Raw genomic sequence first — 17,339 nt, 5'->3', positions numbered from 1 at the left:
GGCCTGCTTCCGATTCTGTGTCTCCCTCTCTCTCTGCCCCTCCCCCATTCATGCTCTGTCTCTCTCTGTCTCAAAAATAAATAAACATTAAAAAAAAATTAAATATATTTTAGAGTAATATCTACGCCCAACACGGGGCTCAAACTCACAACCCGGAGATCAAGAGTCGATCAGCTTGTACCAACTGAGCCAGTCAGGCGCCACTTAAGTTTTATGTTTAACAGATAGTCTATGTGAGTGGTAGGCACCTTTCAAAAGGTGCCAAAGACTGTATGGGGAAAAGAAAGTCTTCTCTCTTGTCCATGGCCATCCATTGCCCCCGCTGGAGACAAGCAGGATTTCTGGGTATCATTGCAGAGATGCTCTGTGTTTTTACCAATATATGCTTGCATGTATAAACAGGAGAAGGGAGAAGTCTACCCGTCCCCCTCAATGGTAGCAGAATAGAAGCACTGCTTTAGGTCTTTTTGTTTTTTTTTTAAGTTAAAAATTCTCTCTGGATGTATTGATATGTCAGGAGCTGTCTGGTTCTCTTTTTTATATTACTGATGTAAGCTGCATTTATCTAACCAGGCTTCAACAACCATTTGAGTTGTTTCAGTCTTTTACATTAGAAACGATACTGAAGAAGTCCTTGCGACTCTGTCCTTTGACATTTGTCGAATGATAGCCACAGAAAAAGTACCTGGGGGGGTACTCTGGAGATTTCTCTCCAAAGAAGAGGCACAAATTTACTCTCCTTTTAGAAATGTGCAAAAGTGCTAGGTGCTCTTTAGCAGACATGTGCTGCCTGGGAGGCGGGATATAAGATAATGGTAGCAACAGGGACCTCAGGGACAGGGATAGAAAAGTCAGGCCTTTTCAATTGCTCATCAGTAAACACATCTCTTTTCAGAAGTTATTTTTGCATCAGCCTTGGTTTTTATGTTTCAGACTGGCAAGGATACGAGGAAGAAATGAACATTTAGTGAGCTGCTACGATGTGCCGAGAATAGGGTTAGGTCAATTTAATTCTTGAGGTGTATGTTTGGCATTTATTATCCATAGTTCACAGATGATACGATGAGGCTCAGAGAGGCTAGATAACTTCCCCAGGGTCACACGGTGGACAAGTGGCCTTCAGACTTTGCCAGAGTATTCATCCCATTTTGATCCTTCTCCCCTCTCTCTTGGAAAAATTAGCAATCTCTGCCGCTCTTGTGTTGGAGAAAATCTGGGGATGCATTAAGCAATGAACTAGATATAGAAGACTGATGTCACCTGTGGTTGACCTGTGAATGTGTGATACTGCTTGTGCCTCAGGAATCCCTTTTAATAGGGGTCTGTGGGGGGAGAGGACAAAGTTTGCTGTTGGATTATGTGGATTGTCCTTAACCTACTAAGGGCTGTGTTCCAAAAATTCTTTTTTGTCTGCTGACTCTAAAGGGAAAGGCATGGCCCTGAAGGGGCGATACTCCGAATACTGGTTTGGCTTTGGCTAGACCACAAAGCCCATCTAACCTACAAAGTTATGGAAGAGCATTGGTGGCCATAGGTCTTGGCACTCTGGGTCCATAGTGGAAAGTATGGGTGAGGCTGTATGGATAGATATGGGCTAGAGCCACAGTGAGGACAAAAATAGGAAAAAGTAAGACCTCCCACATCTGTGGACTGGGATGGGCTTCAGGATCATGGCTACAAGGAGGCTGAGAGGCTGGGGCCAAGGACACAGGTCGAGAGGAGGCTTGCTTAGGCGGAATTGTTAAAAGCATCACTGCTAAGAGGCATGGGGCCATGTGTTTTTGAAAGTCAAATGTTTGTAGGTTGTCAACTGCCTATGCTTTTTTGTTTCAAATGGCTTTATTAGGCTGGTAACGTCTGATACAAATGTGGCTTCAATTAAAGAGTTTGGGTATAATTTGGTATAATTTCTCAGCCCAAGAAATAAAGGAGATTTTTCCTCCCATAAAAAGCAGGGCAAATTTTATCATAGATGATAGAGATTATTATGGTCACTTTTCCAGGTGTAATTTCCAGTCTAAGTGGAGAGAAGGTGGTGCTCTTTTGAGCTAATTTTGTGAGTCCGTCACTGGATTACTCTGTGCTTCAAGACTGAAAGGAGCCAGTGTCCTCCCCCTTAGCCTTGTCTTCTTCTAGAAGTTTGGTGGAATAGTGTTGGAGGAACTAAAGTGTACGTCTCACTTGTATGTAATAATACTTTAAGTTTCTTCATTTAATTTGAGAGAGAGGGAGAGAGCATGAGCAGGAGAGGGGCAGAGGGAGGGAGAGAGAATCCCAGGCAGGCTCCACACTATGAGCGCAGGGCCTGATGCGGGGCTCAGACTCACAAATCGTGAGATCGTGACTTGAGCCAAAATCAAGAGTCGGATGCTCAGCCGACTGAGCCATGCATGCGCCCCAGTACTCTTAATCTTGCAATAGGCAGAGAGTAATTTCCAGAAGAGGAAGAGGAGAAGAAAGAAAGCAAGTTTCCATGTCTCTAGGTGATTAGAGGTGTGTGGGTATATTACCCCTTGACTTACTTTATATTCCAGCTCTAGCACGTGTGTCCTGTAGAAGCCGTCCTCGGTGCTTTCCATATTATTGCTACTTCTTGGAAGTTTAAAACTATCAATGATCTTTAACTACTTTGTCCTACTAATTTAATGGTCATTTGTAGGTAACATCACCTACCAATTATTATTAGATATTAGATAGTATCTAGTTTTTTTTTATTTTTTAATGTTTTTTATTTCTTAAAAAATTTTTTTAATGTTTATTGATTTTTGAGAGAATGTGAGTGGGGTAGGGGCAAAGAGAGAGACACAGAATCTGAAGCAGCCCCCAGGCTCCAAGCCGTTAGCACAGAGCCCAACGCAGGGCTCGAACCCACAAGCTGTGAGATCATGACCTGAGCCAAAGTCGGTCGCTCAACCAACTGAGCCACCCAAGTGCCCCATGTTTTTTATTTATTTTTGAGAGAGAGAGAGAGAGACAGAGTGCAAGCAGGGGAAAGGCAGAGAGAGAGAGGGAAACAGGGATTCTGAAGCAAGCTTCAGGCTCTGAGCTGTCAGCACAGAGCCTGACGCAGGACTCGAACTCACAGACCGCAAGATCATGATCTGAGCCGAAGTCGGATGCTTAACCAACTGAGCCACCCAAGTGCCCCTAGTATCTAGTATTTTTAATATTAGAACTTCCTACAGGATTGAGTAGAGCTTCAGCTTGAATTCATCTAACAATGTACTTTTTTCTCTTACAAATAGTACAGTGAGGCACCAGGGAAATAATGGTAAATACAAGCTGGAAAAAGAATCTTGGCCAAAAGATACTTGCGTATATGGCATTTCTGCCTTCTATGCATTTGATCTGAGATCCTTGATTCTTCAGTATGAAACTAATGGGATATGGTGAATGAAATTTGTCCTCCCCAGACTCTGTCAAGCACTTCATTTTCTTGGGTAGGATACTCATGCCCTCACACCAATTGGAGTTTCTTGGTGATAGCTTAGGTTTTTGATTAATTGTAGGGTTTGGCTTTATTTTGTTTGTTTGTTTGTTTGTTTTTTTGTTTGTTTGAAAGACTTTTTTTTAATGTTTATTTATTTTTGAGACAGAGAGACAGAGTGTGAGCTGGGGAAGGGGCAGAGAGAGAATCTGAAGCAGGCTCCAGGCTCCAAGCTGTCATCTCAGAGCCCAATGTGGGGCTCAAACTCACAAGCTGTGAGATCATGACCTGAGCCAAAGTCAGACGCTTAACTGACTGAGCTACCCAGGCACCGCTAAAGACATTTTATAATGTTTTTAAGAGAGAGAGAGAGACAGAGCATGAGTGGGGGAGGGACAGAGAGAGGGGGACACACAGAATCCAAGCTGTCAGCACAGAACCTGACGTGGGGCTCAAACCCAGGAACCGTGAGATCATGACTTGAGCTGAAGTCGAACACTTACCCGACTGAGCCACCCAGGCACCCCTAATTTTGTTTGTTTTTAATTGAGATATAGTTGGGATATAACTGGCATAGAGTAAAATGCATAATTTGAAAGCGTATAGTTCGGTAAGTTTTGATATGTAGATACCCATAAAATCATCACCACAATCAAGATAACAAGCAAATCTGTTTCCCTCAAACATTTCCTCTTTCCTCTTCTCACCCAGTCTCTTACTGTCCCCCACCTCACCCCAGGCAACCACGATCTCTGTCACTATAGTTTAGCTTGCATTTTCTAGAGTTTTATTTCGCGGAGTCGTACAATATGTGCTCGCGTTTGTTCTGGCTTCACTGACACAGCAGGTACTTGTGGATTCATCCATGTAGCATACGTACATGGGTTCCTTCCTTTTTCTTGCTGACTGGTATTCCATCCTGTGGATACACCATGAGGTCTTATCTGCTCACCGCAGTAGCAGAGACTGTATTGACCCTCGCACCTGAAAACAAAACAAAACAAACCAACAAAATATATAAAATGGTGACTTTCAAGACCCTGAACATTAGGCAACAAAGGACAAGGATCCTGAGAGATGGGAAACCAAGGAAGTGAGCCCCATAGCTGCCCCAGCTGAGTACCCTCAGCTGCAGTGCAGGGAGCGACACTGAGGCGGCCTGGCGGATTCCCTGCGTTAAGGAGACCGAGGTAACTAGAGTTTGCAGGATAGAAGACTGGAGAAGAGGGAGAACTCCAGCGATGTGGGCGGGGTGCTGATCAGCGCACAGGTGTGAGGAGACCACAAGCCCAGGGACAGAAGGGAGGCGCTGAGATCTTTAAGTTAAATTTTATTTTTTTTTAATCTTTATTTTTGAGAGAGAGAGAGAGCGAGCGAGTGTGGGAGGAACATTAGAGAGAGGGAGATATAGAGTCCAAAGCAGGCTCCAGGCTCCGAGCTGGCAGCACAGAGCCTGATACGGGGCTTGAACTCACAAACCGTGAGATCATGACCTGAGCCGAAGCCGGACACTTAACCGACTGAACCACCCAGGGGGAGACGCTGAGATATTATTGCAGCTGTAGTCTCCCCTTCCCCACATCTGGAGCATTAAATAATTTGTGGTACCTCTGCTTCCCCCTGCCCCCCCCCCACCCTCACCCCTACTACTCTCAAAATAACCCATTTTCAGCTACAGTTCAGCAGAGGGCATTTTTAGCTACACTTACAGGTTTCCCTAAAGAGTCTCTTAACGATGCAATCCTTAAAGTTTAGAAAATATTTTAAGACGTTGGCATTAGAATCTCCCCAAATGGATTTTGACTTTGTGATGGCTTTCTCTTCAGTTTGAAAAAGATGACAGAAACAAGTACGACAGAGAAGCAGGCTGACTCCCCACAGCACTTCCGGTTGTCGCACCCGGCAGCATCGTGCGGGAGGTTAGGAAACCTGCCCTCGCTGGGCATCTGGGTACCCTTTGGAAGAAGAGGGTGCAGACTTTAGCCCTAACGGCCTGACTGTGTGCTGACCAGTGTCAGATTTGGAACCACAGACCTGAGGGACCTGGAGAGGCTGCCTTGGATATGCCCTCAATCTGTGGATTCAGCAATTGGCTGATTCAGTTGTTCACCATGTACCGAGGGCCTGCTGTGTGCCGGGCACTGTTCTGGTTGCTTGGGATCCAACAGTGAGCAAGGGAAGTCCCCGCACTTGTGGTGCTTACATGGGGCCAGTGGAGTCAAGTTTGATTGTGGACATGTCAGCATCCAGGTGACAGTGCTTCATAGGTAGTTGCATCTTGGTCCGATGTATCAGTGAAAACTCAAGACAGGGGAAATGGAGGCCATGGCAAGGCAAGTGGCCTCGTCAAGTGATGGGCTCCGCACAGATCGAGCTGCTCCGCGAATTGGTTCCTTCAAGGCGCTACCCTTTCCTCAGGTGAAGCTAGTCCTGTTTGGCAATGCGACACTTTCTAATGGGCTTTAATGGCGTCAGGATTGCGTTCTTTTCTTTGTCTAACTGTATTTAGGCTTCAGTTTGGAAGCCAGCTACATCTGTTTCAAGACGAGATGCCATTGAAATATAAGGAGTTCATTCTTGTTCTTAATGACCCCTTTTGAGAGGCTAGGCCAACCAGTTCTGGGTTTCCATTGTTGGTGCCATACTTCCCAGATCATCATGGATGCTCGTTGCTTGTTTACAGTGGCCCCAGGTCCAGTCTGCAGCTCCTGGGAATGAGACTCGGGCAGGGGGAGTAGGTAAAGCAAAGCTCATGTTGAATGAGGACCCCAGCTACAGTAGGCTCTCCTATGGTGTTTGTTTATGCGGGTGGGAGATCCCCACCGTGTGCAGAAGAAACAAGCTGGACCGTCTCAGGGCTCCTTCCAGCCTTAAGTTTGTGGGCTTCTCTGGTCTCCCAGGCCCCTGCAGGGGCTCCTCGGCTCCCCGCACCTAGCCTGACAGTCACTCCTTTTCCCTCCGAGAAAAATGTATTTGCAGAAATCTTCTCATCTTCCCTGTTAGGAGACCGGCAAATGTACGACTTCTGATCAGCCTAGTATTTCCGAATCAGGTCGATTTTGATAAGGCTGTTGGGCCAGTGTTTTAAATTTCAGGCCAGGTAGGGGCGCCTGGGCCACTCAGTCGGTCAAGCGTCCGGCTTCAGCTCAGATCATGATCTCGTGGTTCATGAGTTCGAGCCCCCGCATCAGGCTCTGTGCCTGGAGCCTGCTTCGGATTCTGTGTCTCCCTCTCTCTCTGCCCCTCCCCCGCTCACACTCTGTCTCTCTTTCTCTCTCAAAACATAAATAAGCATTAAAAAAAATTAAAGTTCAGGTCAGGCCATAAAAGTTCCTCCCATTTTCAGTTGGATGGAAAGCTACGGTTGGAGAGAGACAGTTTTAGTCAGAACGCTTCCATGTGTCTGCGTGAACTTCTCCGAGCCGGGAACCGTTTCCAGCAAGAAGTAGGTGACAGGCTCTCCAAATAAAGAGTAACCTTTTGAAAGCACTTCAGTCCAGCGGCGGGGGCTTTTTATAATCCTCACTTGCATTTTGAGAGTGGGAAGGCCGAGCTGGGTTCGGGCTCAGCTTCTTCCCCCGCCACCTTCCCCCCACACACACACTTTGATCTGTGAAGGATGTCTAATCCTTAGCCAAGTCTGTTGGAACTTTATCCAGAGCAGGAAAAAGGGAAATATTTTTCCTTTCTTGGGTGGATTTGTATTTCTATAAACCCTTAGCAATGAAAATGGAGCCAAGCGACAGGCCCGTGCGTCTGAGAGGCAAGTTGTTGAGTCAGTGACAGAAGGGGAAGGGGCAGTGCATCTTTCTGCCCCCGGCCAGCTTTGGTTTGGGTTAGACCCTGGCCGACCTTCTAAGGGTCACTGAGGACAGGATAGTGTTAAGTCCACATGAGCATTTTCCGGGGGCCGTTTCTGCCGAGCCAGAAGCCAACCAGTTAACTTCAGATCATAACTCTGGTGGGATATTCGTTACGTATGTAGTGGGTTCATTTGCTTTGCGTTTGTTGTTGCTGCTACGAGAGTAGTGTTGTGGAGGGCCTTAGCTGGCCTCTGTGAGTCACTTCAACTCTGGAAGCTTTACCTTCTCACATTATTGATTTACTCGCACGAATTTGTTGGCACTCATTGGACCAGCCCTTGGTACTTCTTATGGGTGGAGAGTTGTTGTTTTTTTTTTAATTTTTTTTTTCAACGTTTATTTATTTTGGGGACAGAGAGAGACAGAGCATGAACAGGGGTGGGGGGGCAGAGAGAGAGGGAGACACAGAATCGGAAACAGGCTCCAGGCTCTGAGCCATCAGCCCAGAGCCTGACGCGGGGCTCGAACTCACGGACCGCGAGATCGTGACCTGGCTGAAGTCGGACGCTTAACCGACTGCGCCACCCAGGCGCCCCTGGGTGGCGAGTTTTTAAAATGTGCTGACATTGGGGCGCCTGGGTGGCTCATTCGGTCGAGCATCCAACTCTTGGTTCTGGCTCAAGTCATGATCTCACGCTTTGTGAGATAGAGCCTTGCATCAGGCTCTGTGCTACAGCAGGGAGCCTGCTTGGGATTCTCTCTCTCCCTCTCTCCCTGCCCCTCGCCAGCTTACGCTCATGCGTGTGCGTGCCCTCTCTCTCTCTCTCTCTCAAAATAAATAAATAAACTTTACAACAAATAATAAAATAAAATGTGCTTGCCATTGGTACGAAATGCTTTCCTGTCAGAAAACCACCTCATCTAAGGTTCAAGTAGTGCCTCATAGTTCTTTGTTTCTAGGATGAACGGTGGTTTATTTTTAGACATTCAAGAGAAATCTTGTATATAATCTGAAGGTAAGAGACCTTGTTTTGGTGTCATTGCAATTTGTGTGTTATCTGGGCTCATGTGGGACTGATGGAGACTTTGAGATCAGAAAGGGTGAAGAACTTTGATATAATCATTTCTTTTGCTAGTGTTCACTCTTTTCGATACAAAGGCCTTCCTGGTAGGCTCCTGAACTTACTGCACCTTCCCTGGAATCATTTCTCGTCCGTGTTAATAAATGCCGCCCCAGCCAGGTTCACCTGCTGTCCTGGATGTTCAGTGCGGCTCCCAGGAATATTTATGTGGTGTCTGTTGGAACCTCACACTTAAAGGTGGAAGCCTCATGAAGTTTCAGCCTGGTATCTTGTCCCAGTGCTGTGATGAACGCCCGGGGAAGGCAACTCTGGCGATTCAGAGACCCTGAAGCTTTTCAGCAGGTGGGGAGTCTAGATAGAGGAGCGGCCTGAGGGGGGAGGGGATGGGGCTCTTACTCCACTGGCGGTGATGGAGATAGGGTGCTGTAGGAAAGGGGACTTGAGCGAGCCAAGCGTGAGGCAGTGGTAAGAGAGTATGGTACCAAGGATTGGATGTGTGCGAATAAAAGACCAAAAAAGGTAAACAGACATGAAGAAAAGGAAGTAGGAATTGTAATGTGAAGGAAGTGACAAAACTCAGGTGGCGCTTTGAAAAGAAATTGTGTTGGCAGTTTTCCCTCGGTTGAACTCTGGTCGAATGCTCTGGAAAGGGGCGCTGTGCTCTTAGGTCACAACTCTTCTGATCTAGAAGAGACCTGAGTCATTATCCACCAGGGAGGGGCGGGATGCAACTCTTCTCGGCCTAGCACGCCTGAGGTATTCAGTCACTTTCGTGTGTCCCTCAACCAACCAAGCAAACAAAGCTTTATGTGATTAGTAAGCAGACATTACTATGAGGACAGTCATCCTCTCTTAGGAACTGGGCTAAACAAGGAGAAGCCGAGCTCGTTCACTCCAGGTGGAGCATCTTCCATAAAAGGAATATGAAAGGTGTCCGTCATCTGTGCCCAGTGGGGCGGGTCCCCCTTGGCTTGGCTTCCACTACTCATCAGGAGAGTCTGAGGACTTCGCAGGTGAGAATCGTTGTGTGAGTCATAGAAGGAATCAAGCGCGTGACCTTTGTTTTTCCTCTTGCCTGTAACTGTCACCACTGCCAGCCACCACCTTGGAGGACGTTGGGAGGAAGTTGAGGCCAAATGTTGACACTGAATTTGTCTAGTGCAGCCTGAGAGCAGGCCATGACGACTCACTAACAATAGGTCCTGAGTCGCACCTCTAGTTCAAGGGCATCTCCATGACCCCAGTTGGCCTGCTTCTGTTTGGCTTAGAGAGTGTACTCTTACAGATAAGACTTTTTAAACTGTCCCCAAAGCCTCACGGCACAGAAGGGCATGTGGGCGGTTTTCTTTTTTCTTTTTTTGAAGAAGTCTCAGCTTTCAGAGTCAAAACTGGTCTTGGGAATGCAACAAATGGCTGGAGACGGCAATGTCTTTACATTGCTAAATCGCCCAGAACTCAGTAGATGCCTACAATTTGAAGAATTGAAGGGCTGTATAGTGAAAATGAAAATACAATTCTACAAGAAGTTCATAATTTCTGATGGTGTGAGTTTTTGCAGCTGCCTTTGGAATGCGTGCCTTAGGATGCATCCGGCTATTAAGCGGTCCTATCGTGGACTCATTTCCAAGAGGAACTAATTGAGCCAAAAGCAGACTCTGCTCATAGGAAGAAAGCAGCATCCCTGAAGTTTAGGGGACCAGTCTGAGTCCCGGAACTCTCTACAAGTACGTGTGGCCGAGTGCTGGACAGTATCTGTAGGCATCCCAGCTGACTTCCAGTGACCCAGCGGGAAGATTCCTGTCGAGTCTCCGGGTACCCCAGCTGGTTTCCTGGCAAGTTCAGTAGCAGCTCCCTGGGCACCTTCCAGAGAGTCTTGACGGTGTCCCAGCTGGTATTCCCATAAATTCGGCCGCACCCATGGTAGTAACTGTCCAAGGACTCCAGCCAGTGCCCCATCCAGTGAGTTTGACAGCATGCTCCACCCACCTCCAGACAGCTTCCCAGGCAATTTTGTCCTCGCCCCGGAGGCTAGGTCCCTGCAGGCTGGCTTCGGCTAAGAGTGGGTGGGTCTGGCCTGGGGCAACCCCTCCGGGGGTCTGCACTATTCCCTATCCTGAGAAAGGTGATTCCCAGTGATGGGCACACTTCTGGCCCAGCTCTGTCTCTGCTCTTTACAAAGGCGTGCCCCACTCCCTCCTGCATGTCACTTTCTCTCCCCCTAAAAAGTTATAATTCACAATCAAAGGGCTGAGACCAAAGCTACTTAACAAAAGGGAATTTCTTTTAAAGTTGAGATTACCAAAACTTACAACCTGATCTCTTTATTTCATTTCTTCTGAGTGGTGGCCAACCAGGAGCCACCCAGCCGTGGTCCTGTGGGGGGGGGGGGGGGTGCGGGCATGGGGGGGTCCTCCTCTGAAATGGCAGCCAAGTGTACAGATGGTTATGTTGGAACCAGCAGATATCAGGGGGGTCTCTTCTGCCTTTTCTCACACCCTTAGGTGTGTACGGTGGCGTGTTTTTAAATTGAGCGTTTTAACGTCGGATGTTTACTTCTGCCGTGTATATACTTTCTGGGCTTTATTTTGTCTTAAGACAGGGTGTCCTGTTATCTCTATCCGGCCTTCCTCTTCCACATGAAGTAACCAGGGTGTACTTCTCTGGTCTTTGCTGGCTGATACCTCGATGGGCTTGGAAAGTGGGGGACTTCCTGCTCACTGGTTTCAGAGGACGCTGCCTTTGCCCAGGGGAGATGTGGGAAACAGTATTCACGGATCTCAACATAGCTACATCCAGAGTCATATTTAATTGAAGTACAACAGTAGACTTTGGGGTGGGGAGAGCAAGGGGGTGAATTTTAGAATATTAGAGCGGAAGAGGTCCCGAAGACATCTAGATTGTTCCTTACCTAATAGAACCTATATACTTGTTTCTTTTACTGTCTAGACCACTTTGGCTGTTTTGAGGGATGTTCGTAATTTAGATCTTCATTCTGGATCAGGGAAGTGGCTTTTATTTGCACTAAAAAGAAATGTAAGGGCCTTTTAATATTGCGATTTGACTCATCAGTATGACACATTTGTCGTATTCTGTGTAAAGTGCTCAATGCTTGAGAATTCTGATGCTTTGCAGAAAAAGATGAAAAAGTTCCTTCCACTTCTGTTGATTTTCTTTTTTTAAAAGAAAAAACCATAATAAAACTTAGCGTTCTGTTCTTCCACAGGGGGGAAAATGGTTGATGTGGCAGCTTTTTAATGCCGGAAATCTTGAGCCGGAGTAATTAAGGACAGTTTTTCATAACTTTAACGGGCACAAGGAGACTGGGCAGTGGCCTAAAACAGCTTCAGTGAATGCAGTGTTCTGTTCTTCGGGCCAAAGTTCTGCTTTTTCAGGAAGACTGACTGCATTGTGTGCCGCACGTGAACGGACCATCTCCAGCCGTAGAGAAAGCACTAGCATTCGAAACTGGCATTCCCCTTCGGTGTGCGGCATGCTTTCGCCTCATTTTCTTACTGACTCGAACCTAAAATAAGTAAATAAATAACCCCAGGACCATTTAAATCTCGAGGGACCGCTTTCCCTCTGAATTCATCTGTGTTCTTGGTCAGTTGATGTTTCTAATTAGAATGTAGCTCTAAGTGGACACCGACGCACAGAAATGTCACTCTCATAATTTGTAATGACTACAGAGAATCCCGTCTCACTGGTGTGTCGGAGTTTTTAATCATTTCCCCAGTGTTGGACTTTTGAGAGGGTTACCAGGTTTTCACTGTTTTATAAATAGTGTTGCTATGAGCAATCATTGTATAATTTTTGTCAGAGAGAAAGGCCTACTTCCTGGAAGCAAGTTCCTGAAAATGGAAATATAACAGGTCACGTGTGTATTTATCCTTACTTCACCACCAGCACATTTTCTGTAAATGTAGCTTTTTTTTTTTTTTTCCCCCAGCTTCCACCAACTTTGGGATTTATCTTTTTTACTGGCTTTTGCTAGTGATGACAGACGTGTCATAGATCTAACAGTTTTTCATTTGAAGTTTTCAAATTTCTGGTGATGTGGTATTTTGCAGGTAAATCATTTACGGTCTAATCCTGGCTGGCGTACGGCTTTACTGTAGAGAATGTGGGTACGATCACATATTCGCATGAATTCTTTATATAGTTGGAAAAGTAAGCTTTTCAAAAAAATCTCATCAGTATGTCATAGTGTCAAGAACTTACCGGATGCCGGACACAACATTTAACACTTTCTGTGTTATCTAATTTAATCATCACGATGTCCTTGCCTCGGGACAGTATTACGTGGTGGTTAAGAGTGAAGTCAGATAGTCCTGGGTCCAAATTTCCGCTTTGCCACTTCCTCCTTGTTGGCGAATACCTAACTGCTCTGAGCCTCCCTCGCCACCTCTGTATATAATGAGGACAGGATTGTAGGTACTTCATAGTGTTGTCATGAGGACTAAGTGACACGATACAATGACAGCCTAAGCGCATAATAAGTGCTCGATAAATGTTAGCTGCTACTGAGATCACCATTTTTTCTTCTGTGGTTGTTGTATGTCATTTACCTTGACGTATATAACAGCATGCTGGTAACGTGGAGTCCTGGATAATCGATGTGATGGGTCTTCTGAGACCGTGTTCTCTGCTCTTGGAGGTCTTTTGGAGTCCTGCAAATCAGTATTCTTCTGTCCTTCTTGTTGTCCTTCTAACATTTCATAACTTTCCTCGGGGGGCCCTAACATACAGGACTACAGTTCCTTTTATGCACATGTGACTTTCTCAGATGCTGGGACCCTCCATATGAAAGGCCTTGACTTAGACTCCGGTATCCCCTGTGTCTCCTCACACACAGTAAGATCTCCCTATTTAGATACTGAGTGGCTGTTGCTTTTTCTAATGTTTATTTATTTTTTGTGAGACAGGGACAATACATGAACGGGGGACAGGCAGAGAGAGAGAGAGGGAGAGACACAGAATCCAAAGCAGGCTCCAGGTTCCGAGCTGTCAGCACAGAGCCCGACTCAGGGCTCGAACTCACGAACTGCGAGATCATGACCTGAGCCGAAGCCGGACGCTTAACTGACTGAGCCACGCAGGCGCGCTGGCTAATATTTTAGCTTGAAAATCAAGTTTGTGTGCAAGAAACTTGAGATGACCAGCTTCTGTTTTAGTAGATAACACATATTATGAACCACTTTTGTATTTGTGATCATGTTTTTTGAGAGGAAAAGGCTGTTTTCCTCATTTTCTGAATCTAACAACAGGGCACATTCTTTCCGTCCTAAGAATCCCGGCACCTTGCAGGAGACTGTTGGAGGGCGGGGACCTTCGGGAGGTTGTGAATGGTTTAGCTTGGCTGCTCGGTTTTCTGCAGCCTCGAGTGGAGTTTTCACACCTGAGAGGCTTCTCCTCGCCTGCAGCTTTCATGCCCCCCCTGCGGCTGGCAGTGCTGCTGGGGGTAGGGCCTCCACGAAACCTGGCTCGGTAGGATACTGGGAATCTGGGGTAGGGGGCACTAAAGCTGTCAGTTTAATAAAAATTCATAACGGGTGCTTAACGGTCTACTGCAAATAATTGCAACCCTGGCAAACGGGTCCACTCCCCCAAAACCAGCTGCGATCCCGCGCGCTCGGGCGGCTGCAGGAGGCCTGTGGGCATTCTGCCCACCAGGAGAGCGTTCCCAGGGGAAACCACGGAAGCTGAGTGTGTCCAGGCCTTGGGGGTGATCCTGGGGACAGAAAGCACAGAGTAGAAATGTCAGGTAAGGAAGCGGGCGACAGGGGGCTTAGAACCAGGGTCGCAGACCTCGTCCTGTCTCCCTGGGGATGCACAGCTCTCCGTGGCACTTGGAACAGACCCGCCAGACTCAGAGGGTTTCTGACTTAGAAGGTCGCGTTTGGACCAAATGACTTCCAACTTTCCGTCCAGCTCTAACGTGCTACACCACTTTGGTTCGTGTTATGGCCTTGGTAGCATTTTAGTGTTTACATTTTTAACTTGCATTTTTATGTTTTGGAACCTTTCCTTAGTTGGTGTCAGAGTATGGCTCTGATACCCATGTGTCCGTGGTACAAGCTAATCATGTGAAATTACCTTTTGCAGTCGTTGGGTGTTTATAGTAGTTTGGCTAAGGAACTTCAAATTACATTCAGTTCATATTGTCCAAAGCCACGGAAAAATGCTCGAAGCAGGAAACGAATGTCTTATCGCAAAACTGCAAATATGTCAACGCTTAGTTCATTATGTAAGAAGAGTGTTTTTAGATTGCTCCTTTAGAAGAGACGTGTTCTGGCGCAAAGAAGCAGTTCCCGCTTTGGGAGGTCTTGGACGGTCGTGGCAAAGAGTAAGCATCCCAGAGATGGCTTCCCAAGGTCACATTCCAAGCCTGCCACTCGCCTGCCCTTGACTCGGGGTACGCCACATAACCTCCCTGACCTCGTTTGTAAAGTGAGGATGACCCTCCTAGAGACATCGCACAGACGAAATGAGAGGTACATTTAAAGCTCTCGGTTCACTGCTGGCACGTGGGCGTGCCTCACCAGTGTGAGAGTTCCGCTGAAGGTGAGGCATTTCAAAATACAGTATTTTGACGCCAAGGACTTTGTAATCATCCCTTGTTGGCTTAACTTTGGGTTCATTAGAATTTTTTTTAATTTTTAATTTATTTTTATTTCTCGAGAGAGGTGGAGGGAGAGTGCATGCAAGCCGGGGAGCGGCAGGGGGAGGAGGGAGAGAATTTTTTTTTTAATGCTTTGTTCATTTTTGAGGGACAGAGAGAGAGCGTGAGCAGGGGAGGGGCAGAGAGAGGGGGAGACACAGAATCTGAAGCAGGCTCCAGGCTCTGAGCCATCAGCACAGAGCCTGATGCGGGGCTCGAACTCACGAACTGTGAGATCACGACCTGAGCTGAAGTGGGAGGCTTAACTGACAGAGCCACCCAGGTGCCCCTGGGGCCCTCAGAATTTTCAAATCAGTTCTACTAAGTGATGGCTGCCAAAGGGCTGATGTTTATTTTCAGTAGCATCTTTCCCCAGTCGGCAAACGTTTTGTGTCCTTGGTTTGGTCTGTTTACTTTCTAGGTTTATGTAGGGGGATTTAGGCAGTAGCAAGTGCTGTCCTCAGCTAGAAGCTAGTTACTGAATTTTCTCTGAGCGACAGCACAGTGCCAGCCGTGAGAACAGAGAGAGGGCAGGGTGCTGCCGGTAAGTAGGCGAGGTGGAGGGGAAAGTAAGGAATGGAAGTCCTCACCGCTCTTTGGGATTTAACGGTCTAGTTGGAGAGAGATGAGATCCGGGCGTGCAGAGGACGCAGATTTCCTCTGGGTGTTGTGGTAATGCATTAAGTTAACTGTCTGTTTTTACTAGACCCCATTAGTCATAACATAGTCTTATGCTGGTGCTTTCAAATCCCCACACAGACCTACCCAGGATATCCTCTTGCCAGTGTGAAGCTGGGCTGTTTACCTAGATAACACCTTTGGTCGGCTGCGTGTTGAGATCATTTCTGCAGGGCTTTGTTGAAGGGCTGCTACGGTCTGTCCGAATCCCATCTGCCCCAGATGCTAATTATGAACACCTCCTTGGCAGCTTCTCCGGGCCCTAGGGATCCGCACTCAATTTGCCACAACATCTAGATAAAGACCTCCGGAGTCAGTCCATGAAAAGGAAGGTGAGGAAAATAGTGGCAGATGCTGTCTTTGTCTGGAAGGATGGCCTCTTCGCCACAGCCATTAGAACGTTCTCCATGGTGATGCAGATGAGAATGTAGGCGGCGGGCAGGGAGCAGGGCCGGTTTGCGATTCCGGGCGCGTATCTGTTCTCTTGAGTCCCTTGTCTGTAGACAACTCACTACCTGCCCTCCTCCCGGCTTCCGCAGTCCCCGGGTGCTGCATTCCTCTGTGGAATGGTCCCATTATGAAGGCACATCTCATTAATGCATTTTCTCTCTCCTCCTGCAGGGGAGTTGCTGAGTCAGCCCAGACCAGAAGGAGTGGCCGAGATCATTTGCCCGAAGAACGGCAGCGAGCGAGTGAATGTTGCCTTGGTTTATCCACCTACACCGACTGTGATCAGCCCCTGTTCCAAGTGAGTTCCAAACACGGTAGCCCCGGTCGCTCACTCCCCATCCTGCTCTGGTAGGTGTGATACAAAGGGCCGAGTGAAAGTGCCTTCCAGCAAACTTTGGATGCTCTCCCAAGGCAGACCTAGGTATCTGGGTGACACAGGCACCATGGCTTATGTAGCAAACTAGGAATTTTTTTTTTCTTGTTTGTGATTTTTTTTTTTTACTTTTGCTGATTAAAAGTGAGAGCATTTGAAAAAAAAGCATTTTTTAACAGCTTTATCGAGCTGTCATTTCATAGGCAATACAGTTCACTCATTTAAGGTGTGTAGCTGGTTTTTAGTAGATTTGCAGGTATATACATCCAAAAAGAACATTTTTTTTTTTTATGGAAAGTGAGCGCCCACTAAGTAAGAAAAGCCTACAGCAAATCCGTGGTAGACAATTTTTTTCTGTAGGTCTCTGATTCTCAGCCCTTGATAATCATGGTTGTGCAGATTGCCCCCATCGTCCCCCAAATGGCCTGAAACACAGAGAATGTACACACGTGAACTTTTAGGTAGTTGACTTGGCATTACAGATCGAACTCCTCCTGTTTTGGGTTTTTGTTTAGTTCTTTTTGTAGTGTTAAGACCCACAGGCCACTTTTAAAGTGTGATAAAATCCCTTTCCGCTGCAAATCTTGCAAAGGAGCAGGGCAGTCTTCTTGGAGATGCTCTGGGAGACAGCAGCGATGTGGCCGGTAGGGCAAAGCATTCATGCGGCAAGCTTGAGTTTTTCTTCCGAGCTGACCCCATAGAATTTTGTTTTCACAGACGAGCTTTTTATAGGGAGGTTCTGCAGTTTGCATCTGAAAATGGTGGCCTGTCCACCTCACCTTGAGAGACTCGTTATGGGGTGGGTTCCACAAGAGCCCCGCGCAGTAGGAGCTCAGGCCTCAGCCCGGAAGTGTCCGTTTGCCTG

General features: G+C 47.0%; 1 protein-coding gene across 5 annotated transcripts in view; it reads left to right on the top strand.

Annotated features, from left to right (window-relative positions):
• The window catches only part of MFHAS1 (multifunctional ROCO family signaling regulator 1), a 101,313-nt gene that overhangs the window by 72,192 nt on the left and 11,782 nt on the right, over positions 1-17,339 (top strand). For 4 of the 5 annotated variants that reach the window (XM_043560528.1, XM_043560538.1, XM_043560554.1 and 1 more), the window contains exon 2: positions 16,273-16,399. In XM_043560528.1, the coding sequence (XP_043416463.1) occupies positions 16,273-16,399 (127 nt within the window). Of the gene's footprint in view, positions 1-16,272; positions 16,450-17,339 lie in introns of all 5 variants that reach the window. The other variant, XM_043560561.1, reaches the window with a different exon arrangement.

Source organism: Prionailurus bengalensis, chromosome B1 (assembly GCF_016509475.1).
Source record: "Prionailurus bengalensis isolate Pbe53 chromosome B1, Fcat_Pben_1.1_paternal_pri, whole genome shotgun sequence".
NCBI classification, from domain to species: domain Eukaryota; kingdom Metazoa; phylum Chordata; class Mammalia; order Carnivora; family Felidae; genus Prionailurus; species Prionailurus bengalensis.
The sequence above is the reverse complement of the archived record's forward strand: the minus strand, read 5'-3'. Positions and strand labels throughout refer to the sequence as shown.